The sequence below is a fragment of the Carassius carassius genome, chromosome 1, assembly GCF_963082965.1.
Source record: "Carassius carassius chromosome 1, fCarCar2.1, whole genome shotgun sequence".
Classification (NCBI taxonomy): domain Eukaryota; kingdom Metazoa; phylum Chordata; class Actinopteri; order Cypriniformes; family Cyprinidae; genus Carassius; species Carassius carassius.
Genome location: NC_081755.1, coordinates 38,012,462 through 38,040,213, shown reverse-complemented (window position 1 = coordinate 38,040,213; position 27,752 = coordinate 38,012,462). Strand labels below are relative to the sequence as shown.

Sequence of the window (27,752 nt, the reverse complement as noted above, 5' to 3'; positions counted from 1 at the left end):
ATAATTTCAGAAGTGACAGAAATGTCAAATACAATCATTTTATGTATGTAGCCTATATAATAATAATTATTATTATTATTATTTTTTTTTTTTTTTTTTTTTTTTTTTTACAAGAAATTATCTTTTTTAATTACTTTTAATTAGCTGTAATAAATCAAATACACTGCTGGACAATAATCATTCATTTGTAATCGATATTTTTTTCCTAATGGCAATTTTGTGATTGTTTTATATACTAGGCTACATTTAATTAGCAATTATTTAAATTTTCTGCACAAAATAAGGTAGAAAATATACTTTATAGTTTCTGTACTGTAATAAATGTCAATTAGCACTGCATCATTCATAAATTGTTTGTGGTTTTTTTTTAGTTTCATCAGTTCATTCTGCTTTTATTCAGTTTAGCTGCAGATATACCCTTGCACGTCTATGAGAGCGAGATCGCTTCTCTTTCAGTGTGAAAACGTCTTCATCTCTATTTAACTTTTCCTCTCCATCAGCGAATGATTCTGAGAGAAAACGCGCCAGATGTCTGTTTGCTAATGAAACAAACGCTACTTTCATGCATCTGATTATCAGATAAATCTCGCGCTCTTATTTCAAGGTCGTTGTTAATGCTGTGGTTAATTTGAAAAGGTTCCTTCGTATATTCGGTTCATCCGCATTGTTTAAAAACATTTATCATTCAATGGATCTGTGCGTATGATTTAGACACTTACATTTCTGCTCCGTCCATGCAATAAACACAGCTGTCGACGGCTTCAGTAACTCCGTCGGTAAGATGCAGAGAGCCATTGACAAACTACAGAAAAGTAAAACTACTTCACGTTAGCATTACTGGACACGAGTCCTATAGATCACACGTCAGCTGCGTCAGAGACGGACGGAGCGCGAGCGCAATCCTGTGACAGTCTCAGGCGGTAAACAGTGGAGCGTGTGAAGGACAGATAAGAGAAACGATTCACGAACACTCTTCAAGGTCTCCATTAATTCGTGCGTGTAGTAATTTAATGTGTATACATTTTGAAAGCATTGAATCGCTATAGAAATCGTGATTCATTCGATTCTTAGCATTTTGAATCGATAACTGTCCAAGATCGGTGATTCACGATTCAAAAATCATGTTTCAAGATCGATGCATATGAATCGACAGGGTTTGTAATCGATGCATCGAGAAAACGAGTGAATCGTTACACCCCTAATTAAAAGTCATTGTGGATGAGAATGCTGCTTGCTAAGATTCAGTGGTGGAGCCCTTTCTTTCACTTTGCTGGCTGCTTCAGGACCGGTAATCACTGGGCAGTGAATGAGGAAAATAGAGCTGCAGGAGTTTGTGGGGTTGTGACCTAGCCAATCACATGGGCCGATGCCCTCACAATGGAAACCCTTTCCCAAAAGCAAAGCCCCAATAAACAATGCACAGGTCATAGCCCACCAGAGCCACGCAAACTGGCTGCTTTCTGGCCATAGTACTCTCTGTATCTCTCGAAATATAGACACTGGCATGGAAGTAACTGGGAAGAGAGAGTGTGTGCATGTGTGTGTGTGTGTTTGGGGATGAATGTATGTGATTTTCCACTGCCCCTCATGGCTGAAGTGGACATTAGGATGAAATGGCAGCCCCCAAGTGCTGCAGATTCACAATGTGGGATGGCCTAATTTCGTTTTGCACAGCCCAAGGGGGCCAACATGCAGTGCAAGCATCCCGAAAGATAAATAGATGGTTGAATAATGTTCCGTCTCTCCCACGGCCAAGCTCTGCCCACACATTCCATTTTCAACATGTTTCCCGATAATGTTATCATTTGTTTTGCTGGCGGTTTGCAACACGTGTCATTCCCTCAGACACGAAGCAGATGGATGCTCAGCAGATCTAGTACAGCACTTCTGTGTCAAACCATGCCTGTTCACTCTCTAGGTTAGGAATACATGAATTATAATTTGCCTATAACATTCTGTCTTTTAACATAACACACATTTTTCTTTTAGTTACCGTTAAAGATTTTTAAATTGTAAGTATATGAATGAATGAATGAAGCATTTATATAGAGCTTTGTATAGTTGCAAATGATTGGCATGATGATTCCCAATATACTCATATATTAATATAGTCATACTTTCTATATTTTGGTATACTTTTTTACACTGTTAATTAATGTATTTAGTTTATTTTCAATTTCAGTATTTCATGTTAAACAGTGATTCTCAACCAGGGATAAATAAGTAATCTTGAAAATAATTTAGATTTTGCTTTGCTAAACCTTTAAATTAAAAAAGTGTAAATATTAGTGGTGCAAAAAAATTATTTAAAAAATTTAAACCATTTTTTTTTTTGTTATTAACAGATTAAAATATTAAATCCCAATTTAAGGAAAGAAAACCAAATTATATCTGTCAATGCGGGTTCAAATCTTGTAATGAAAGATTTTTGTCCCATCAAATGTTCCAACCAATATCAAACTAAATACAATTATAAAATGACAGATTTCTGTACTCTTCTGATTCATTTTGAGCGGCAGCTGTTGGTGAAACTGTTATTCACGCACAGAATTGGTCTTTAGTTAAAAAATGAATAATTCTAATAATTGCAATTAATGATAATGCTAAATAATATCCAGTATGCACATTATTCTTCAACGCGGAAGTAAGCCTATGGCTGAGCCTTCCAGTTCATTAGCCGCTATAGGGAAAAAATTAGTAGAATTAAAAAAAACGTGTTCATTATTAAGGTAATATATGAAAATAATGTGGTACGACACACCAATTTGCAATATCAAGCAGAAAACAAGCTGTTTTTACAGCCAAAAATAGCATGAGATGAGATGAGATCGGAAGCCAGACCCATAAAATTTACAAATGGCTGAGCCCACTCTTACGAGAAAAATAAGAAGGATAAAATGAGTTAAAAATAACATAATCCTTGTTTGGTGTCGATAAAAGGCTACCTGAGCTGGGCCTATTGTGCTGTGGTAAAACATGAACAAATTTAATTTTATGCATGTTTGTTGCGCATCAGCATTTTGTTTGTGGTTCTTTTCCCTTTGTATTGAATTTGACATTTGGATTAAATTTGATATAAGGAGTGAAGGCAAGGCAGACGACTTCCCAGATGAAAGACCTATTTGAATAAAGTCTTTCTGCAGCAAAGGAAAGCAATGACTGCAGATGTTAACCAGAGCCGAATTTAAAGTAGATGCTGATATACCAAATTTTCCAGTGCACTGAAGCCTTTTTGAAAGCCATTCGTCTTATAAACCTGCTGTTGTTTTTCTAAAGATGGTTTCCCAAATGGCTTTTTGAGGAGATATTTTCTTCCTGTCCTTTTGTACTATGAGTTCTCAAAAGCATGCCTGACTGAAAACGACTCTCAGAGTTTGTGGAAATGTTATTCAGACTTTTGATGTCAGCTTAAGCTGTCTCACCATAGACATAAGAAGGACAGAGGATCAAGACTCACCTCAGACAATCTAATGACTGTTTTGTAGGATACCAGGTAGCTTACCGTCTGGATTCTGGGGATCCCAACCAGTTCATCACAGTAGAGGTGGGCCCTGATACCCGTCAGTTCACCGCCTCCAACTTGACCCCGGAGTCGGCCTACATCTTTCGCATCTCTGCCAAGACGGAGCAGGGCTGGGGAGCACCTGCACAGGCTGTGGTCATAACTACTGAGATTAGAGGTGATGCCAACATAAATACACAACACCCATATAGCTTTACAGGCAGGGTACAGGTGATTTGGTTCAAAAAAGTCTTTTCATATCCTGATAGCAATCACTATGTTAAGTTGACTAAATAAAGCTAAATGAAAAGAATGAAAATGAGCGAGAATAAAAAGAGAACATTATTCGCTTTGTACTGTAATGTTTTCTCACTGGTGAATGAGAAATGAGGTAATCTGACAGCATTGACAGGTCTTGTCTGTCATGTGTTTTGGAGGAGGCGTGGCTTTAGAGAGTGATTATGCAGGGTGGGTGATATCTTATGCTTTTAAAGCTAGCTTACTGTTGCTACCTACCCTAGCTTTAAAGTCAGAATGAAATGAAAACTCACCTTGTTTATTACTGAATGCATGTTATTGACTTTATTGTGAAAGATTCATCCATGAATGGCGTAATTAAAATTTCATAACTAGATCTTCTTTTTAAAACGCCAGACTTTTCTCTGGTGACACGTGCTGGACTTCTCCCTTTTTAACAATTGACTTGCAAGTTCACATTCAGATCTGCCTTCATCAACAACTAATGGATTGAACCAAGTCCATTCATATCATACAATCCAAACCCTGACCCCAACTTTAAAATGATAGTCAGTGAAGCAAGACCTGCTTCTAAAAAAAATCATGCATATATTTTGTCTTCATTTGAAATGACTTTTCAATACATCATCAAAAACAGAAAATAATGATAGATATTGTTTCTACAATTTTCCCAATGGCTTATACAGTAAATTAGTGCCGTTTAAAGGTGCATTAAGTGATTTTTGATATTTTTTTGCGATATTTGAATGCACCAATACAAACACGCCCATACCCCAACAGGTCCTTGCCCCTGATATCTCCACCTCACATGTATGTATACAACCCTGGCAACGACGATCACAGAAATAAGCGTTGATGAAACACAAGCATATTCAAACAAAGGCAACACAGATAGGTTGTGTTAAACGAAGCAAAATCAACATTACTTACCTATCGAGAAGAACTTCTGCGTCTGATTCGAGCCCTTCCCGCTCCTCGAGTTTCTCTCCACCGCTGACAAGCTGTGCCAATATTTACACATGTCCTACCTCTTGCCTGATTGTAGCCCTTCTTTTTTATATTTTTCGCTTTTTTTAATCTGCCATCTCTCTCTATTTATAGTTTATCTGCTAATATCCGTCCTGTGCAGTGTTAATTTTGACAGGGATTTTTGATTTAGTCTTAAGGGGGTCGCGCATCGGACGAGAAGCACAGCACCTTTAAAATTCAAACACATTATTCTCTATGAGTGTACACACACCGGCAGCGCCATTTGGCATCTGTCCGCGGCACCCAGCTACGACTCAGGACGCTGTTTTAATTCCTGCCGCGCCACAGAGCGTCATCTGCATAATTTTATATTAAATAACATCATATTTGTTTCTAATCGTTGTTCATACATTATAACAAGATACCACTGCTGCAAAATACTACTTACATTAGTTGTACAGCTTGAATAAAATGTAAACATATATAATTAAATGTATAATAAACATAGCATTTGATGAAAATGCTTAATGGTCTTAGTCACATTTTTGTCATATGAGTCTTATATAGTTTTAGTCTAGTTTTAGTCGACGAAAAGTTGATATTTTTGTCAACTTTTAGTCACTAGTTTTAGTCAAACTGCAGTTACCAACATTTATTTTGGTAGTTATTTTCTATGTACTCTATGATAAATTTGAATCAAGGATTAGATTTTTCGGTGAACAATCCCTTCAATAGTAGTGAAAAGGGAGCAACTTTTTAAAAATTATAGTTGTTCATGTATATTTAATAATTTATAATTTAAAAAAAAAACAACCAGAAAAGGATAATAAGACAAATACGAAAGAGATACAAATTAAACTCTTTTTTCCAGATCCATTAGGTTTACTTAAAATATTTATTTAATATTTGTTGTTTAACATTAATGACACGGATAGGTACTTAATTAGGAATGCTGTCCCATGCATGTAATACTGACACACGTTCAGTTTTCACCCACCTGTTTGCCTTCACTTAATCCATAGCTGTATTTACGTGAGATATTCTACACGACAGACATTTGGACTGCTGTGTGTATTTGAGCACTGAGAACTGATCGCGCGCTGTATATGAGAAAATGAATATGTGGAGCGTGCGCGAGAGAGACCTCCGCTATCAGCGCAATTCCGCCTGTCCCGCCTTCACTAACTTTAACTTAATCGACAATGAACTGTGACTCCCGGGGAAAACTAGACGTCTGGTCACCTCATCCCTACCCTTTCTGGTGCTAAGGCCATTGTTTCAGATCGCTGGTTCCCGTTTTGTTAGTCTATCCATTCACTGCAGCTGCCATACAGAGAATATATATGTGAATGCCCTTTATCCGATTGCAATACAATGACAGAAATGCACGTTTAAGGACAAGACAGTAGCCTATTGGATGTATTTTGAATGTCCGGTAGTCCTCAAACAACATTATAGTCCCTTCTTGTTAACGAAGACGCGGCATATATTTCACCATAGTTTTTATCATCAGATATTAGTTTTAGCTCGTCAACGTCTCGTCTTCATCACAGAAAAAAAAATTTTCGTCTTCGTCTTTAACACTGGTCCTGTGCACTTAAAATGAGCGCTATCTTCTCTCTGTCATTACAAGACACACACCCTTAATGCTGATTGGCTACAAGTGTGTTTTGGGACTCTGATGCTGTGGTCAAATTTTTCAAAAATTGCTTAGTGCACCTTTAATTTTAACATCATAAAATTTTGTCAATAATAGCAAAAATAGATTTGTAACAGAAGCATTACTATTGGGATACACCTAATTCCTCGGATGGGTAAAATCAAATTCAGAAACAGATGCTGGTGGTGTTCCAAGAGGAAAATATTTAACCACAATAGATTGAAAACTCACATTCAAGTCTGGCTGCATTCTGAAACAGCTACTTTTCATGGTACAAACCATTCACCATAGATAAAAACGGATCCTATTTTCCTCAGAAACCAAGTCGCATTACTGAATTAAAATGGATTGCTTTTGTTTACTGTTGATTCTATGCATTTATATAAATAAAAAAATGCTTGCATGATCCAAATCATTCTTTGCTATATTTTAGACTACTAAATGATATATATGCAGCCCAACTGCTGCACTGGTAATAAAAGAATCAATTCTGAGACAGACAGATAGTTTGGGTTAAAGAGAGTGATTACATATCATCCTTTGACCTCCTGAAGCTGCTCGGTTGGTGCTTTTAAAAGCTGCATGGGCAAGGCCATTGCAATCATGGCTTTCGTTGCGCATGATCTGCATCTTTAATGGCGGTCGATACTACACACCTTTAAATAAACAATTATGCCTCTCCATATTGATTTCTCCTATAAAAATCAATAAGGTTATGCAGTTGCATGTCACACGGGGGTGGGGGGGGTAGGGAAAGGCCAGGACGAGACCCGCTGACTGATGCACACATGAGTTGAAGAGTCCTGTCCTGTGATTAAGAACAGTCAGCAACACCAGCCTGACCCCTGAACTCACACTTCACATCTATCTCTACTCCATCAGAGCGACCGCAGCCTCCACGGCAGCTGCGGTTGCCTCAGGACCATGTGCAGTCCCGCAAACTGCAGCTCAACTGGGTGCCTGGAGGGGACGGCTCCTCTCCCGTCCGTTACTTCACCCTGCAAGCGCGGGAGCTGCCCAACGGAGGCTGGCTCACCCATTCTTCTGCTATAAGCCACAATTATACCTCCTGGGAAGTGGACAGGTGAGCTCCTTTGCCATTTCTCAACCCCCACAAACAACAGAACCAGGGGCTTTACCCAGAGACTGGCCTCCAGTGACCCTCACAGAGTTGATTTCACTCTCCGCTGCTTCGAAGCCACATGTGTTCCCCTGCAGGGCTCATGAGGGCCGTATAATAAGGGCAGTATGGAGGGAGTGTTATTAAATGTGTAGGTGCCTTTTTTCCTCTGCAGCAATTTATGATACTCAATCCAATTTAAGAGAGTGAGAAACAATCAGTACGTTGGGCTACAGGCGGTCTAGCTTTTTGCATATGAGTTATGTCAGATCCGCAGCTATGATTATATGGGCAGTCGAATAGTATTTTATATGCATTCAGAGGGCCATCTCATCTTGATTATGATGAGTCCCCTTTCTCAGTGGAAAACTCTCTCAGCCATCAGCTTTTGAGTGCTTTTTTAAACAGCCAGATTGTTGCTAAATGGATTATTCAGGACTGATTTGTGTTTTTAGCAGCTGGAGGCTTTTAGGAGTGGGGCATCATGGGAAAAACATTCCCTTTAACCAAGCAAATACGAATAGCCGAAAGCCCCCTCGTATTGGAAAGGGCCGTGCAACTCATCTCAATCTACAGAGATCGGTTATGAAACCTAAACGATATGTTTAGTTCGTTAATGAGCCCAATTGGCTTGTGCAGTGTGTCTTGGGTAAATGAACAAATTAGAAATTAAAGTGAATTTTTTTCTACATATTCCCTTTACTGTCAAAATCAAGAAGTTTTGTGCCTGTGATTTTCAACACAGTGGTTGAAGAAGGGTAAGCAATAGGGCTGATGTGATATTTATGGTGTATGTTATTAAAATAATTGAAATTATTAATATGTTATATTGATTTTTTTTTCCAATTATATTTAATGAATTCTACTTAACGTTACTTGAAGAATGCTAGACATTTTGGCTGTTCAATTATGATAACACAGTAATTGTTCATTACTTATTTTTTCTTTAAAATTATATTGTAAATGTACATGTAATTCATATTTCATATGTTATAACAAATAAGAATAATGTTAATATATTTTAATTATATTTAATTAATTGTATTTTTACCATTTTAATTAATTTGTATTTTTTCTCTGTTCTTCAATGTCTGCTTGTACTTATTTGAAAATTGCTTGAAACTTGGTATTATGAAACTTGAAAATTGCTTTATCCGATCCCCAACTGTAAGTCGCTTTGGATAATAGCGTCTGCTAAATAAATCTAAATGTAAATGTAAATTTTTATTCAAATTAGCTGAAGAAGTCTGGGAAGTTTGTCTGTGCAATTATGACAAAAATAGTAATTGTGAATATTTATATAGTATATATTATTATATTAATATAAATTTTTAAAAATACATATATTATTAAATAATAATATTAATATAATTTATAATTTAAATAATATAATTAAATCTAATTAAAATACTTATTTTTCCAATTAATTGTGCAGCCCTATTAAACTGCATTCCCTGACATAATTTACCACCACCTCAGTTGTTAATAACATATTTCTGTTTTTGTGAAGTGCCGTATGCTGCACTCATGTCTTTATATGAGCGTTCTGATATGAAGTGTTTCGTATCTTATTTCCATCCTCACCTCTCTGCCTCAAGTGCTTTAAGATAAAACTCTGTAATTGTCAGCGCGTGCCCTTGGGCTTCAATGGATTGTGTCCCTGACATTTATAGATACTAGCTCATACATGCACTGCTGAGCCACATCATTTGTGATGGGAAAGGTCTTTGTCCAATATGAGAGAGCTCATGAGCTGTGCAATCCCTCAGGCTGAAACCCTTCACTTCATACAAGCTCAGAATGATGGCGACTAATGACGTCGGAGACAGCAAGTACAGCCAAGAGACGGATGCAATTACCACTTTACAAGATGGTGAGTAATAATGAGCGCGTTGTATCTACTGGCTTTGGTTGATGTGCTATTGATTCAAATAAAAGTCATAGAGGAGCTACAGTCTGATCTGCACCATTTACTTGCAAGCTGAAGTCTTGAAGCTGATTTAATTCTGTCATTATTTACTCACCCCTATGCTATTCTAAACTTGTGTGACTTTCTTGGGTTTTCCTTGGGTTCAGTGGACCACTAGTGGGCTACAAATGAATATATAAATGCCTTTGGTCTCTTGCAATGGGACCATCATAAATTGGGATCAAGGGCATCAAAAGTTTGTAAACCCCTGGTCAAATGACTCAAAACTTTCTAGTAGAGAAGACATTTGTATTTATGACTATAGGGCTTTTCACACTTGCAATAGTTAACCCTAGGTCATTTTAATCCTATTCTAAACAGAATCCTGTGTTAACTTGCTTTACATTTCACACTGCTCATTATTTACCCAGGGTTAACAGTAAAACCTGGGTATTCATATTCGGACATGTTTCTAAACCCTGGATTAACATTTATTTGTGGTGTCACTATGTATATATATTGCTGACTGACATTTTCCTCAATGTACTTTTCTGACTATAAAAGTCAAAATTAAACGGTATCTTCTTCACTTCGGTTTATACATTTTCTGCCACCATTTGACTTTTTTTCCTGAAATTGAGATGATTGTTTATACAACTGTGACTGTCCAAAGCACATGAATGTGAGGCACGTGATTTGGTGTCTGTTGCTAAGCGTCTAGCTGTAACATTCAAACATTGAATCTTTTCAAACTGTACAAGTTTGGCACCGCAATGCAGGTGTAACCAAAGTTGTGTGAAATGTTTTTTTGTTTGTTTGTTTCTCGCCGAACGAAATCTAACAACAGAATATGTAATATGATCATATCATATGATAACATATGATATCATATGGTCAAAGTACTTTTATGGTGCTCATTATTTGAGCTTGCACCCACCAGTCCTTGGAACACCAGTTCATGTATTTCCCTTTAATTGCATAGAAAAAGGCCTACTGTATACATTGCCGTTAGAGTAAAATTACTGAACCTAAACATAGGAACCTGATAAAAATGCTAATTTTAGATAAATAATTTCAAACACCACTTCTATATATATATATATATATATATATATATATATATATATATATATATATATTTATATATATATATATATATATATATATATATATATATATAAAATTGTAGAGTCACACTGAAGGCATCAAAGCTATGAATTAACACGTGGAATTATATACATAACAAAAAAGTGTGAAACAACTGAAAATATGTCATATTCTAGGTTCTTCAAAGTTGCCACCTTTTGCTTTGATTACTGATTTGCACATTCTTTGCATTCTCTTGATGAGCTTCAAGAGTTAGTCACCTGAAATTGTTTTCACTTCACAGGTGTGCCCTGTCAGGTTTAATATCTGTGATTTATTGCCTTATAAATGGGGTTGGGACCATCAGTTGTGTTGTGCAGAAGGTGGATACACAGCTCATAGTCCTACTGAATAGACTGTTAGAATTTGTATTATGGCAAGAAAAAAGCAGCTAAGTACAGGAAAACGAGTGGCCATCATTACTTTAAGAAATGAAGGTCAGTCAGTCCGAAAAATTGGGAAAACTTTGAAAGTGTCCCCAAGTGCATTCACAAAAACCATCAAGCACTACAAAGAAACTGGCTCACATGCGGACCGCCCCAGGAAAGGAAGACCAGGAGTAACCTCTGCTGTGGAGGATAAGTTCATCCGAGTCAGCAGCCTCAGAAATCGCAGGTTAACAGCAGCTCAGATTAGAGACCAGGTCAATGGCACACAGAGTTCTAGCAGCAGACACATCTCTAGAACAACTGTTAAGAGGAGACTGTGTGAATCAGGCCTTCATGGTAGAATATCTGCTAGGAAAACACTGCTAAAGAAAGGCAACAAGCAGAAGAGACTTGTTTGGGCTAAAGAACACAAGGAATGGACATTAGACCAGTGGAAATCTGTGCTTTGGTCTGGTGAGTCCAAATTTGAGATCTTTGGTTCCAACCACCGTGTCTTTGTGCGACGCAGAAAAGGTGAACGGATGGACTCTACATGCCTGGTTCCCACCGTGAAGCATGGAGGAGGAGGTGTGATGGTGTGGGGGTGCTTTGCTGGTGACACTGTTGGGGATTTATTCAAAATTGAAGGCATACTGAACCAGCATGGCTACCACAGAATCTTGCAGCGGCATGCTATTCCATCCAGTTTGCATTTAGTTGGACCATCATTTATTTTTCAACAGGACAATGACCCCAAACACACCTCCAGGCTGTGTAAGGGCTATTTGACCAAGAAGGAGAGTGATGGGGTGCTGCGCCAGATGACCTGGCCTCCACAGTCACCGGACCTGAACCCAATCGAGATGGTTTAGGGGTGAGCTGGACCGCAGACAGAAGACAAAAGGGCCAACAAGTGCTAAGCATCTCTCGGGGAACTCCTTCAAGACTGTTGGAAGACCATTTCAGGTGACTACCTCTTGAAGCTCATCAAGAGAATGCCAAGAGTGTGCAAAGCAGTAATCAAAGCAAAAGATGGCTACTTTGAAGAACCTAGAATATGATATATTTTCAGTTGTTTCACACTTTTTTGTTATGTATATAATTCCATATATAATTCCACATGTGTTAATTCATAGTTTTGATGCCTTCAGTGTGAATCTACAATTTTCATAGTCATGAAAATAAAGAAAACTCTTTGAATGAGAAGGTGTGTCCAAACTTTTGGTCTGTACTGTATGTATATATATATATATATATATATATATATATATATATATAAGGCCAGCCTTCAAAAATCCTTCTTTTGTGTTCCACAGAAGAAATACAGTCATACAGGTTTAGAACAACATAATGGCAAGTTAAAAAAATGACTGTATTTACTGAACTAAGAACTTGCCTAATGGGATTTCTTGTTTATGTGAACTTATTATCAAATGTTGTTTTCTGTGCATCTGCAGTTCCTGATGAATCGCCCACAATTCAAGCCGTGAAACCCTCCACGACAACATCCGTGCTGGTGCAGTGGCAGGTACGCTAATGCCGGCCCACCCTGGGTCGAGTGAACTCCTGACCCCCATTACGTTTATCTGATAGCCAGATAACAAACCGGCTCCAGCCTGTGAGAAGAGTAGCGGCATGTTACAGGCTATCACTAGTGAAATTACAGTCCTGTTCTGTTTAATGATCTGACTTCTGTCAATAGGTAGCCTCGCCTCACTTTGAGCAGCCTAGCATGCATCGCTTAGTATTCCTCGTGCAGGTTTGCATAAATTAATGACATTTGGTATTGACACATTTACAGAGCTAGCAAAGGGCTTCGCCAAGCCCAGGATAATTAATACCCACGCACGACAGCGATCCTGCAATCTGAAGGGATATTAATTAGTAGCTGAAACCTTTATTCACTGACCTATGAGTCCCGGATCTTCTCACTACTGTCTGTTTTATCACCAGAACCGTAGCCGAGTTGATTACGCTCTGCTCTGAGCTTTGTTAATTACCCACTGACTGAATGGCTCAGAAATTAAATCCTCATCTTTTATTTATCTTATCCGTTTGACAGCAGGCATCGCGCACGGAGACACGATGGGAGATCAGTCAGCACTGTCTGTCAGTTATGGCCGGGACGGCTTTTTATCAGGGTGTGCTTTGATAAGGACCGTGAGAACAGCTAGCGGAATGTGACCTTTAATTTAATCCGTCCCTTTGCAGACGCCCAAGGAGGAGAGTGTGAATGGGGTTCTGGTGGGCTATCGGCTCTACTACCGTGAGCTGCAGTATGACAGTGCACCGCAGGAGTCAAAGAGGGCCGTCAACAGCTCCTTGCTGCGCACCGAACTGACAGGTAACTAGCGGGAGGAGGCTCTCCTCTTGAACCAGAAACGTCTGCACGCAGGCGTGATTTATAGCTTGAGTGCTCCTTTGAACACTTTAACCCATTCCAGTTATTGAAAAAATGAATTCCTCAACAATTTTTACCTCAGCCTTTTTGATGTGCACTTTTGTGCAAAGATGAAAATTGTATTTCACAACTACACTAAAGTAAGACGAGTTTTGACATGAAATAACGAAATTCACATTAGTGCTGTCAAATGATTAAAGGGATACTCCACTCCAAAATGAAAATGTTGTCATTAATCACGTACCCCTATCTTGTTCCAAACACGTAAAAGCTTTGTTCATCTTCTGAACCCAATTTAAGATATTTTAGATGAAAACCGGGAGGCTTGTGACTGCCCCATTGACTGCCAAGTAACTTACACTGTCAAGGTCCAGAAAAGGATGAAAGACATCATCAGAATAGTCCATCTGCCATCAGTGTTCAACCGTAACGTTATGATGTGATAAGAATACTTTTTGTACGCGAATAAAACAAAAATAACGACTTTATTCAACAAATCCTTTGTCAACAGTCTCCTCTGTGTCTCTCCACATCACTCAAACTGCCCACACTCTTCTGTGTCAGCCGCACCACAAGTGTGACCTTGACTGTGTAACTTACTTGGCAGTCTATGGGACAGTCTCATGCCTCCCAGTTTAATATCTTAAATTGTATTCCAAAGACGAACAAAGCTTTTATGGGTTTGGAACAACATGGGGGTAAGTGATTATTGACAACATTTCCTTTTTGGGGTGGAGTATCCTTTTATAAATGGGGTGGAGCATCTAAAATAAAAGTTTTTGTTTATATGATATATGTGTATGTACTGGGTATATTTATTATGTATATATAGATACACACACATACACGTATATATTTAGGAAAAATATGTTATGTTTATATTAAATATATTTATATGTAATATAAATATATGTGTATTTATATATACATATTAACATTGCATACACATACATTATGCAAGCGAAAACTGTTATTTTAGATGTGATTAATTGCGATTAATCATTTTACAGCACTAATTCACATTAATACACTGAACATTGCGCAAATCAGTTGAGTTTGAGCGCTATCAAACCATTGGGATGCTCGTCCTGCCTGCAGAGAGAATAATTTTCCGACGGATGGCTAAGCGTAGGTGAACTCATTACGCGCTCAGGCTGTGTGAGGTGCGGAATCATGAGTTTGAGCTCGTGTTCGGCACTGAGCGCCCCAATGGGCTCTTTTTCCGCAGCCCGGATCCGGCTGCTAAATCTCCTTTGACAAATTGGACTCAGCAGTGTTGACAGCATTTAAATGCACAAACTCGGAGCAGCCGAGCACGGAGGCATATTTAATTCCTTTCCCTATGTTCTGCACCGGTCAGGGCAGGAGTGCAATATCTCTCCTCTGCTCCCCACTCGTCTTACATGTTCAAATCTGAGGTCTGTTAAGTGCCGAATGTGCCTCCCTGCTGAAATCACCCTAAATGCCAAGAGGAAATTACCGGAGCTATGCTCTATTTGTTCAGGCTTAACAGCTTACATTGAAAAGTTAGCAGCTACTCCAGAAGCTAACAAGGTCTCTGTCACTTTCTAGAGCATTCTGCTCTATCTATCGTACGATTGTTGTTTGTAGTGTGCTGTTGGACAGGTACAAAGATTTAGTACAAAATCTTCTGGATCATGTGACATGAAACAAAGCTGAGTCATTCTTGTTGAGCATTTCTCCTTCCGTCTGGTTATTGAAATGCTAAATTAAATGCATATAAAATAAATTTAAAATACATATTGTATCAGGTTTTTACAACATTATCACTATAAAGTACACTTAAAGGGATACTCCACCCCAAAATTAAATATTTGTAATCAATAACTTTCCCCCATGTCGTCCCAAACCTATAAAAGCTTTGTTCTCATCTTCTGAACACAATTTAAGATATTTTGGATGAAAACCGGGAGGCTTATGACCAGGGTTCCAAATTAACACCCGCCAACCCGCCAAATGCGGGTTAAAATTAATTTTGGCGGGTGTTAATTAAAACTTACTAGCCAGTTTGGCTGGTGATGCATGACATGAGGCTCTGTTCTCGGTTATTTATCCCCCTGGCAGCACTTCCTACATTTCCCATGAACACTGTGCTGTAATGCTATGTGATGACGTTTCATATGCCCATTGGCTGCACACAGTTTGGAGTCAAACCAGCGCGAAAAAAACATGGAAACGAATAGAGCGTCCATCAGAAAACACAAGGAAGAAGAACGAATGGAGCCAGAGCAGGGAGCATAGACTGAAAGAGGAGGGAGTTAGCTATTAAAGAAAAAATGTAAGATTAAACTAAATGCGGCGGTGGTTGGGACAGATTTCCAGGGGCGAAAAGAGGAAAGAGGCAGGGGATGAGGATATCGACAGAGAAACAAAGAAAAGAAAATTTAATGCCAAATGGCTGACAGGTCATGAATGGCTTGTGTTTGATCACAAGAATTTCGTAATGCTTTGTCAGGATTGGCGCATGTAAGTTACGCGAAAGAAAAAAACAAAACAAGCAATTTCGTGGTGGGAACTAATAATTTTTTTTAATCTGAGTCAGTGTATATTTTGTTGTATGCATTGTACTTTATATGTGTTTTTCATGCCAACAATGTTAATAAAATTACCAAATGCATTCAGTGGCACTCATAATTTGTTATTTTTACCGGGAAAAAAATGGCTAGTGGAAATTCTGATTGGCTGGTGATCAAAAAAGTTAATTTAGAACCCTGCTTATGACTGTCCCATTAACTGCCAAGTAACTTACACTGTCGAGGTCTAGAAAAGGATGAAAAGCATCTGCCATCATTGGTTCAAGCGTAACGTTAATAAGCAACTAGAATACTTTTTATACGCGAAATTAAAACAAAAATAATGTACAAAAAGTATTCTCATCACTTCATAATGATACTCAACTCAACTCAACTCAACTTTATTTATAAAGCACTTAATGAGCAGTTAATGGGACAGTCACAAGTCTCCTGGTTTTCATCCATAATATCTTAAATTGTGTTCCCGAAGACGAACGATGCTTTAATGGGTTTGGAACGACATGTTGGTAAGTGATTAATGACAAAAATGTTATTCTGGGGTGGAGTATCCCTTTAAGTAAAGTATCACTATAAAATACACTCAATGTTGTGATCGCTTTGAACTTCTGGCATGAAAAAAGTGTCAGTTTATTAAGAAATACTCAAAATATTGAAAGCAAAACATGTTTGAATCCCTTTTATCTATGAAAAGCTATACTAATTATAACATATTTGGTGGGAAAAACAAACACACAAGCATGAGCAAGTATTTGATGATTTAAGTAATATTGTGTGATGTTTCTTGTAGGGCTGCTCCGATCACGATCGGCCGATCGTTTATGCGCATCTCGTCAGTAAAGCCGGTTCTCTAATCAGCGGTAAATTCCATCAGGTGCATGATTTCACATAGAGCAGCTGTTACTACACAGAGCCATTGTTAACTAAGAAGATGCGCAAATCCATGTTCATTTTCAGCATTTATTGCGCATCTTCTCTGTTAACAACGGCTCTGTGTAGTAACAGCTGCTCTATGTAAAATCACGCACCTGATGGAATTAACCGCTGATTAGAGAACCGGCTTTACTGACGAGATGCGCATTAATGATCGGCCGATCGTGATCGGAGCAGCCCTAATTACTTGTCTCTTACTTTACAACATTCCTTGTTTTAATGACATTAATATAAAATTATAATTATATAAAAAAAAATTGCATTTAATTTAAAGTTTACAGCATCTAAGCTAATTCTCCGTCACTAAGTGAACTCTTTATTTTTAACTATTTAGGCACCTGTTTGTCTGTTATTTATTTATTCGTTGTAAAAAGGTTTAAGTGTCTGAGCTTGAGAAGATACTTCGTAAAGTCTAAAGTAAGATCATATAGAAGCTCCTTTTTAAAGCTACAAAGGCATATTTGTTTAAGTCACAGCACTCAAAAGAGACTGTATAAGAGGAATGACCAGATTTTTCTTTAATTTTACCCAAGTGATGTTGGATCAGTATGTGTTCCAAAAAAAATTCTTATTAAGTCCCTAATGCTCCCTAGCTTGTGATTTAGTACTGTATATTGACCGTTGAATCATTAATCACTGACTGGCTTTGGTTTCTTGCGGGTTTTGATTGGAGCGCTAGATGAGCATTGTGGAATTTCATCAATCTCTTGGTGAAGTGTGTGATGAGCAACTTTGAAAAGCAAAGATTTACTGCCATTATGAAATATCCCTTTGATTTGTGCTGCTTCTTCAGTAATGTATTCCTCATCGTTTGCTCTTTCTCCCTCCACAGCCAAAAGCACTGTGAAGACTGTCAGCAATCCTTCATTAACCGAATTCGAGCTAACACGTAAGTTTCATTTAGCCATCTTTCTCATTTACGTCATTCTGCTTTGAAGTCCAAAATATTCAAACTCCCTTTGGCAAAGTGTGTAGTCCCTAATACTCTTCCTGTTCAGAGAACAAGGTTCTTCCTCTAATCCATCTACTCTGACCAGGAACATTCTGGCCCCGAGATATTCTCAAAGTGAATCCCATTGCACACCGCCTCAGACCTGAGACTTGCATGTGCTCTCAGTCTCCCCTGTACCATCTCATCAATACTGTTCAAAGAGTTTGGAAAGAGTAATGCCATTCCGAGATCAAACCCAATCTGTTCTGTATCCACACTGATAAGGAACAGTAGGTGGTTATCTCAGAGATGCCTTTGTTTCTACCCAGATGTGTTCCCATTCTTCTCATCTGCTGTCAAAGCCAAGATGTGCCTTTCAAGCACCCTTATGTATCTTCTGTTTGTAATTTTGAATTCCCATCAGAGCTGCAGAAATACAGACGCTATGAAATTGTGATGACTGCCTACAATGTCATTGGCGAAAGCCCTCCAAGTGCTCCGGTAGAGGTGTTTGTTGGTGAAGCAGGTAAGCGATTGTGTACAAATAGATATAAATTTTTTTTTAAATAAATTATTTTTTAATTCTTAATTTATCAAAATAAATATTTTGTTTGCAAATATATATAGTATGATTTTTTTTTTTTGCAAGATTATCTTGAAACTATATATAGTACTATATATAGTCCAACAGTTGCTATTTTGTTTTATCTAAGTTTATTTTAGTTAATATCATCTGTAAACTATAAGGCCATGTAATTCCATAATTACTATAAATTAGTGCTGTCAAATGATCAATCACAATTAATCGCATCCAAAATAAAAGTTTTTGTTTACATAATATGTGTGTGTATGTACATATATATACATACATACAGTATATATTTTTAAAATATTTACATGTGTATATATTTATATTAATATAATTTATATATATATAAATATATTTAATATATAAACAAAATATTTTTCTGAAATATCTACATGCATGTGTGTGTATTGTTATATACATAATAAATATACATAGAACAGGCACATATATTATGTAAACAAAAACTTTTATTTTGGATGCGATTAATCGTGATTAATTGTTTGACAACCACACTATAAAATTATAAAGACGCTTTTGATGAAAAATGTAAATGTATATTTGATATTACGTTTGCTATGCACTTCTGGCATGATAAAGTGGCATTTTGTTGTTAAGAAATACCCAGCTGTTTCTTCATCAAAATGTTTAAAGCAAAACATGTTTGATTTATATTGATAATCATAATAATATCCCTTTGATCACAACAGCTGTTGCTATTTTATTTATTTATTTATTTATTTTGGCAATATTACCTTAAATCTATATGTTGTATATAGTCCAACAGTTGCTATTTTGTTTTAGTTTAGTTAATATTATTTGTAAACTATAAGGCTATGTGATTCCATAACTGTTATAAATTCATAAAGACACTTTTGATGATGAATAGTAAATATCCAGTTCCAACTGGCACCACACTTCATCCAGGCCATCCTTATTGTTGAGCCCTGATGTGAAGGGGATTATAAGGTTTCTTGTATTTTCTAAACCTGCACAGTTTGAGAACATAATTCAATGGTTATGTGGATGGCTGAGTAGACTTTTGTCAAACCCAGACCAGCGTGCTTTTCTGGCATCATCCCACCAGAGAACCAGTTTAATGAGAGAGCAAATTCACAGTAAAACATCTCTGCCGCTCCACCCTGACAGATGTGGTGATGACCACTGTCGATGGATGTTTCTTTAGAGATGGAGGCCTGTGCCGTAATGCTCTCCAGGAACAGGACAGCATGTGCTCTGTCTCCAGTCCTTCAGGGAATAAGGCATGACATGAGTTGACAGATATGAATTGTGTTCCCTTAGTGGAGTGGCATGAAGAGGGAACTTGAGGACAGAGGCCAGAGCCATGGTGGGCTTCTGCCTAATGTGACAGAAACACAAACCCACCTGATGGACTGAGTTTGAATCCATTTCTAGACTTGGATGTGTTTTTGGATCAGTTAGCTTTGTTATAACTGTCTGATGCCATCTTGATAGTACTGAGATGTAGTTTTATGTATCTGTGAAATGTGGCTTCGAAACAAACCACTTTCATATAAACCAAACTCAAATTCAAACTGAATTGTGGAAACAAAGTGCTACATTTACCTTATTTTCCCTTTTGTGCGAATCTAAATATGAACTAAAAAGTATGGCTATTACAGATACAAAGCGCTGCTTCTAATTATTTTGTTATGCAAATGACAGAATGAGATATTATATACTGTATATAACACATCAGTTTTAAAACATACATGTATACTGATTATTAATAATTTTCAATCATTTCCAATACTGATGTTTATTATTATATCATTATAATTATTATTATTATTCACCCCTATAATATGAAATGTATCATAATATGAATTGTTCTAATCCATTATTGTTTTTGTTTTAAATAACAACAACTACAAATATATAGATGTGTGATATGATTATGATACAGTTATGATACAGTACATATATTTTATTGAATGTATTTAACATTTCCATATCAGATTTTATAATGGGAAAGTGAAATTAAACTAGTAAACTAAAAAGACTACTTGATGTGAATGCATTAAAAAAAGAAAGAAAAGTTTTTCAGTCTCTTCACTTTTTGGTGTGATGTGAGTTTGCTTCTTTTAAAGAGGACTTGAGGATGACGTGCTAAGAGGACCACATGGATCTGGAGTGCTTGGAGATATAAAAAGTTGTCTGAATAAAGAGTGTGCTCAAAGATGGGTTTGCTGTTTAAAGCTGTACTGAAGGCTGGTTTAGCTCTCTGTTCTTCCCTACCTTACAATCAGGGTCCTGCCAGCTAGCTTGTACAGCTGAATTGTAAAGTGCTTTTCAATTTGAGTTCAAGTTGTTTTGTTACTAAAAACAGTCATATTTTTTCGGTATATTTATTGAGCTGAATAATATCCAGCTGCCTGGCTGAAGAGCCGAGCGCTTCATCTAATGAGCTGCCAAAAGAGGAAGCCCGGATATGACATTCCAGCTATTCCACGGAAAACTGATAATTGTTGTGCTGTTTTATTGGGTACACCCCAAAAGAAAGGATTTTTATCACTTACACAGGCCGAGACAAATCTATATTCACGCGGGGCATCTCATATGATCAATGAAAAGGCCTTTAGTGGAAAAACAATCCTCCCACTGCTAGCAAATAGATGCATTACGTCCGCATTTCAAACATATGCTTAAAAGTATCGAGCGCAGGCAAATTGCTACAAATGCGAACTGTCGTTTTTGCTGTTTAATTCCATTCCAGCCGTGCTAACAGGCTGACGCTGCACAGACAGGATGTTGTCAAGGCTGCACCGTTTTGCATTTCGCCCATTCATTGGCAAGATTATTTATGGAATTCTAAGTAGCATTTCTGAAGTAGTGCCACAGTATAAATAAAAGCAGTCGCGGTGAGAGTTTTGGCAGGATAGGGGTGTGTGCGTGCACGTTTTTAATTTTTTTTACCCGTTTCACCTCTTTGCAGCATTTTTGGCCTCCTCTCATAAGGGGTTTAATGAAGCAGAAAATATGAATCTGTCATAAAGAACTCAAGCAGCTGGCGGAGCAGGCGGGGTTATCAACATCAGGTTATTAACAGTATCATTAGAAGGGGCCAGGCGTGGAGATTACTCCCAGCAGCAGGAGGGGGACAGCCAAACAAACAAATGAATTTCCCTCTGATTAACGTCAGGTTGGCAACATCTGAAGAGACTCTGAGATGGATCAGAGAGATGGAGGCTGGGAAAGAGAGGCGGAGAGCGGGCGTGAAGGGTGCTTTGCCCTTAAAGCTTCTGCTATCCCAACGGCCTTGCTCAGGGTTGCCAAGTCTGCGTTTTTTTCCACGGAATTGGGTTACTTTTAAACTGTTGCCACGTTTTGCTTTTGATTTTTTCTTTGGTTAAAACTTTGATATGTTGCAAAAATGGCTTATTTTGAAATATTTCCTCTTTAAATGTGGTTTACACTGGTGTCAACGCTTTTTTAACTGGTACATTGATAGTGCTGTGACATCAATATTTAGATCTTACTTGAAATGTTGGGTTTCGGTTAGGATGCTTCCTGTGTAGACAGCAAGACAGCTCACTTAGATGTTGGCACTGAGCTTGTCTGTGCTTTATTTTAACAGCTCATTCAGTCGAGTCTCTCTTGAACCCCACTGTCCACAGCTGTAATTCATTCCCGCTCATAAATGATTCAGCCCGCTTTACTACACGTAAACTCAACTTTCAAGCCCCTAAAATAGACGAGCTGTCATGCTAGCTCTGCTTTCAGGTTTGGTCTTATTAAATTCGCTCTTTCTTTTTTGATGATTGCTGTGTCTGGGTTATCTGCATCTGCTGCTGTGATTTATGACGGATGAGGATTATGTATTCCTCACCCCTTTAATGAATGACATTTAACTGAGACACAACAGAGGGCGGGCATCTGATATTACTTTTCCACTGGCACCAGCTCTTGATCAGAAACTGATGTTTGCACTTCGCGTGTACGCTGACTTTTTTTTTGATAGTTCATCCAAAAATGACAATTCTGTCATCATTTACTCACCCTTAACTTGCTCCAAATCTGTATTTTTATTTTTTTTCTGTTGAACACAAAAGAAGATATTTTGAATAATGTTGGTAACCAAAAAATTGACGGTAGCCATTGACTTCCATAGTATGGAAAACCGTCAACTCTTTGGTTGCCAACATTATTCAAAATATCTTCTTTTGTGTTCGTCAGAAGTGAGAATGTCATACAGCTTTAAAACATGTGGAATGGTTCCAGATTGGGCACCAGCACCGAAGCAGCATGAGTGAATCTCATTTTTCGGGGCACAGTTGATGTTTTTTGTAGTAGCTAGCTGGAGGTATTGAGTGTGATGATGTATTTACAGTTTCTCCTCTGCTCTTTCATAGCTCCTTCCGTGGCTCCTCAGAACATCCAGATCAACACTTTGTCATCCACACAGCTGGAGGTACAGTGGGAGCCGCCCCCTGCCGAGACCCAAAATGGCATCATTCAGGGATATAAGGTGACACCCCCAAACCACCCACCTCGTCCAGTCTCTCTCATACTCTTATTATCCGTCCTCTTTTTCTCTTCCCCTCTACCTCTGTCATTTCAAGCTCTCTAGGGTGGAAGAATATCTACAATCTGTCTCTTATATTCTCCACAGATTTTACTGAGTTAGATAATGGCGCCAGACAGTATGTTTTAAAGAACTGCCCATTTGGGTGAGGGTTAAGTGAATATCTGCTGAAATATGCATGAAATTGATATATAAAAATGTCCTGGCGGTAATATGGCAGATTCATGTTAACGCAGAGATCCCTGTTGTTTCATTGAATACTTCAGTTCTAATGATCAGTGAAGAGACTTTAAGCCCTCTGTACATTTCACTTGTGTAATATAACTATAGTGGATTGAATAAATTCGATTATAAAACAGACTATTGTGCTGAATGCTGATAATGAATGCCAATACAGCATTCCTGATGTGCTAAAATATACAATATAGTAACATCGACAGTAACATTCTAATTGGTCCATTCAATTCAATTTTCCCAGCCAATCAGATTCATGTACTCCTTACAATTTACCAATATAAACAGGACGTACTCAATGAATGCTCGGTCTGTGTGCTATGCGAGTTCTCATCTTATCCCACCACCTCCCCAGTACCACCTGCCAAGATCTGCTACAGAACATCTTTCTCTCTCTTTCTATCCTTTTCATTTTATTAGCCAAGCATTTAGCAGAGCAAGTCAATTTGTTTAATTCAGTCTATTTGTTGCCTGTAGATTCTTTACTGGGAGATGGACAATCAGAATGAAACAGAGAGAGTTAAGATTCTCTTCCGGCCTGAAACCAGCATGAGACTGAAGAACCTGACCAGCTACACATACTATATGGTCAAGCTGTCCGCCTTCAGTGCTGCTGGAGACGGTCCCTTCAGCGAGCCCAGGAGGGGGCGCACTCTTCAGGCAGGTGAGCATCTGCACAAATCATCCTAACGGCCATTAAACTCCCATTCACATTGTGAATGCTCTGACCTGAGCACAAACCGTTACACCTTTTAAGGCTAAACTATAAATCGGACCACAGAAAGTGCGCCAAGGGCAACACGTCCACTTCCATATTGTGTTCTACTCCATGCATGAAAACCAGGTCGACACCTGATCATATTTTGGAGCATGCTGCGTTATATCACCGTTGCATCATTCACATTAGCAATTCATGTGTTCTGCATTAAATCATTCACTCTATAAATGTTGTCGTAATGAATTACACACAAGCAGGGAATGATTTGACCTCAGGCTCCACCTCACTGAAATGACAGGGAGGGGCTCGTTACCCACAAGGCACCTAAAAAAAAACATTTGAAAATTATTCAGATGGTCTCGATGTGACCTCATTTGTTCAAACAGAGGAAACTCACCACCTCTACCTCTCTTTGACATTTCCTAAAGCAACGAGCTGCATTTGTGTAAAAGAACAGATTTGCATAGCTAGCACTGTAAAATCACTGAGAGAGTGGGATATAGTCACTTTTATAGATTTGTTTTTATTTAACATATTACGTCAGACTCTAAAATTGGATTGTATGTGCCACATTCAAAGCTGTTGGAAAATAGGCAATATACGTCACACCTGTGACACATACCCATTCAATTTTATATTAATATGCTTTTAGTAAGTTGTTATGATGCGTAGCAACTGTAAATTTCCTATAGTTAAACTAAAAACTTTACCTAAAAGCTTTCAGTTGATTAACACTAAAATGTATATTATTTATTAAACATTCACAGCAAAAACTTCTAACTTATTCAAATAAAGATTATTTGCTGCAACGTGTTGACAAAAAGTTCATTTTTGACAACTTAATTATTAAAGCTCTCATTATTTAAATTTTCTGAAACTGAGCAGCAATTATTGTGATAAGTTAAATGGAAGGAGGCATCTTTTAAGTTATGAACAAAACAACAACATTATTAGTCATTTATTAGTCACATATTCTCGTTTCGTACAAGCAATAAGCCTCTTTCCTTTAAATATTTTTCAATAATTCCATGATCCATCAAGTGAGAAAGTGTGCTTTCCATAGATATTAAAAGTAATTTTAGTTTGTTCGTTTTATCTTACTGCTTTTCATATTTATCTGCTCAGCCAGTATCGTTGTTTTTTTTCTGCTTCTTTTGTATGCAATATGGCTCTTTGAAACAAATTAAAATAATTTGATTTATAATACGAAACCATAATGTGGTCAAGATCTTCATTTGGTTACATTATGCATAAGAACACTGTGTAATCATGGTAAAAACCATGATTTGATTAATGGCGTATTGCTTAACGTAATCTGTATTTGTTGCATTGATCAAACTACACGGTTCTCTCAGCCCCCAGCGCTCCCAGCTTCATCAGTTTCTCCGAGGTGACCAGCAGCACTCTGAACGTGTCCTGGGGTTTCCCGCTGTCCCCCAACGGTGTGGTGGAAGGCTACAGGGTGGTATATGAGCCCAGCGCCCCTATTCAAGGTCTGCATGTCTCCACTGTATCAGACAGTGGCTTTTTAACCTCGCTAGTAGTGTTTTGATGTTTAATGATGAGGTGATGAGTTGTTTATAGAAAACTCATTTTCTTGTTATTGTTTCCATAGCTCTGTGTTGAGTTTTCTCAAAGCCAGAAGCAGAAACTGGCTGACTTCAATAATATTTCTTAATGTCAACATAGTTTATCGCACATAACTGGAGTAATTGATTTTGACTCGCTGTTCCTAGGAAGAAAGATGCTGCTGCATTGTAATGTCTGTGTGAATAAAAGGAGTCGGCTCTTGTGTGGTAGTGTGTAATTGTGCAGTCTTGTGTGTGTGTGTGTGTGTGTGTGTGTGTGTGTGTGTGCGCATTAGGTGTGACTAAAGTGGTAACGGTGGACATCCGTGGCAGCTGGCAGCGCTGGCTGAAGGTGCGTGACCTGACCAAGGGTGTGACCTATTGCTTCCGCGTGCAGGCCAAGACTATCGCCTACGGGCCTGAGGCAGAGGCCAACATCACAGCGGGTCCTGTCAAAGGTGAGCTACACATCCAAACAAACACACCAACAAAAACAGATCAGCAAACCTCTCAGGGTCGCTGAGCACAGCTTACATTCCCCATTCCTCAGTGAGAGGTGTCAGAAATCCAGGCTGTAAAAAAACACCTGCATGGATCAATATCTCACAGTGGTGTAGGCGTTTGGTTTAGCTTTAGGCCTTCACTCACAAGGGTCGGATCGCTCGCCTGTTCTTCTCAGTTCACTGCACGCTCTCCTCTCTGTTTAGGGTCTCCTGGATCACCTGTAGAAATGTCGATCACAAAGACAGGATCCATGCTCAACATCCACTGGACACCAGGAGATACAGGCGCAGGACATGTGATGGGCTATGTGATCGAAGCACGCCCATCAGGTACATCACTCAAAACATGCTAATAATATATTCACTATTTCATTGAAAATTCACTATAAAAATTTCTAATATTTCATTTCAAAATCGAAACCTTAAATTTAAAGCAGCAATTAAACATTTAAGCAAAATCTAAGTAGTGCCAAAGTTCTTTGCACTTTTTTAACAACCAACCAAGTTGAAACCTCGAAAACCTCTGAACTCTCAGTAATCTGACATTTAAATAAAATGTCAATTTTAGATGAGAAATTTAAACTTTAAAAAACTAAATACTTCTAAAATGCAGTTTTTTTATATTGCTTTACTTTTTGTTAATAGTTTTATAATTTACTGTATGTAGTAATTATTTTCATGTAGCATCATTACATTTAGATTTCACCAGGGATCATGTGGAGAAATGCGATCTTTTTACCACTGATCTACCGACAATTTTTTACCAACTATCTTTATTTTGCTTTTTTTATACATATATTGTTGTTGCTATAACAAACATGTTTTTCTTTATTTCTTTTTTTATTTTATTATTATTTTAAAAAATTTCTCAATACAAAGTATGCACATTTTGGACATGCATCCTCGGTAGTTCAGACTTTGCATACTTTCGGGAGTGTGATGTCTGCGACGATGCAAACAGCAGCGTACTTGATAACATCAGTCAGCTGACCATGGCTACTGCAATTTTCCTCTCTGTATATTTACAATAAAACGAAATTGGATATCAAATACCACTGCCTCCTTTCGTTTGATTTGAACATAATAATCGCAGCAGAAATGTACTTAGTTCAGGGATATGTGTATATATACAGCCATTACAATGAAATGAAATATAATATTAAATTAAATTTATGCATTTAGCAGACGCTTTTATCCAAAGCAACTTACAGTGCATTCAAGCTAACATTTTCTCCTAACATGTGTTCCCTAGGATTCAAACCCCCAACCTTGTGCTTGCTAACGCAATGCTCTACCACTTGAGCTAAAGGAACACCAATTGCCTCTTTTTATTTTCATTTTAACATATAGATAAATTGATAACTAACCAAAAATTACCTGTTAGATTTACCCAAAACGAATTATATTTTATGTTTAACCAATAAAGAGACATCAGAGCCAGCGACACACATCAGAAGGTCTAGCCGAGCTGAGGCTGCTTCTCGGCGGATAGATGATCACCGAGCTCCCGCTGGTCGCGTGGAGCTCACCATCTCCGAGATCGGCAGAACACATTTTTAAATAGACGCTGTCTTTACAAATAAACCACAGATTTGAGTTTTAAACAACTACATTCTCGCCTGAAATACTTTTAAAATTACATTTCATGACACAATAACAGTAATATTTAGAAAATGTTGATCCGAATAAATGGTGGTTGAAATCACAATGCTGCGTGAACTCAACCAATCAGCATGTTTAGCAAGTTCAGCAAGTCCCGCCCCCAAAAGTTCCGGAACTTTGAAAAAGTACCACCTCGCCAGCAGGGACTTTCTGAGGGGCATTTTTTTACCCAGAACTTTCTTTAGT

At 37.9% G+C, this 27,752-nt stretch overlaps 1 protein-coding gene across 6 annotated transcripts in view; it reads left to right on the top strand.

The window, feature by feature from the left end:
* sdk1a (sidekick cell adhesion molecule 1a) overlaps window positions 1-27,752 on the top strand; it is a 325,596-nt gene that overhangs the window by 291,365 nt on the left and 6,479 nt on the right. For all 6 annotated transcript variants that reach the window (XM_059558804.1, XM_059558837.1, XM_059558821.1 and 3 more), the window contains 12 exons: window positions 3,486-3,680; window positions 7,272-7,473; window positions 9,279-9,382; window positions 12,390-12,460; window positions 13,144-13,276; window positions 17,651-17,707; window positions 18,174-18,275; window positions 22,709-22,824; window positions 23,593-23,779; window positions 25,189-25,326; window positions 25,698-25,859; window positions 26,109-26,234. In XM_059558804.1, coding sequence (XP_059414787.1) covers window positions 3,486-3,680; window positions 7,272-7,473; window positions 9,279-9,382; window positions 12,390-12,460; window positions 13,144-13,276; window positions 17,651-17,707; window positions 18,174-18,275; window positions 22,709-22,824; window positions 23,593-23,779; window positions 25,189-25,326; window positions 25,698-25,859; window positions 26,109-26,234 — 1,593 coding nt within the window. The remainder of the gene's footprint in view (window positions 1-3,485; window positions 3,681-7,271; window positions 7,474-9,278; window positions 9,383-12,389; window positions 12,461-13,143; window positions 13,277-17,650; window positions 17,708-18,173; window positions 18,276-22,708; window positions 22,825-23,592; window positions 23,780-25,188; window positions 25,327-25,697; window positions 25,860-26,108; window positions 26,235-27,752) is intronic.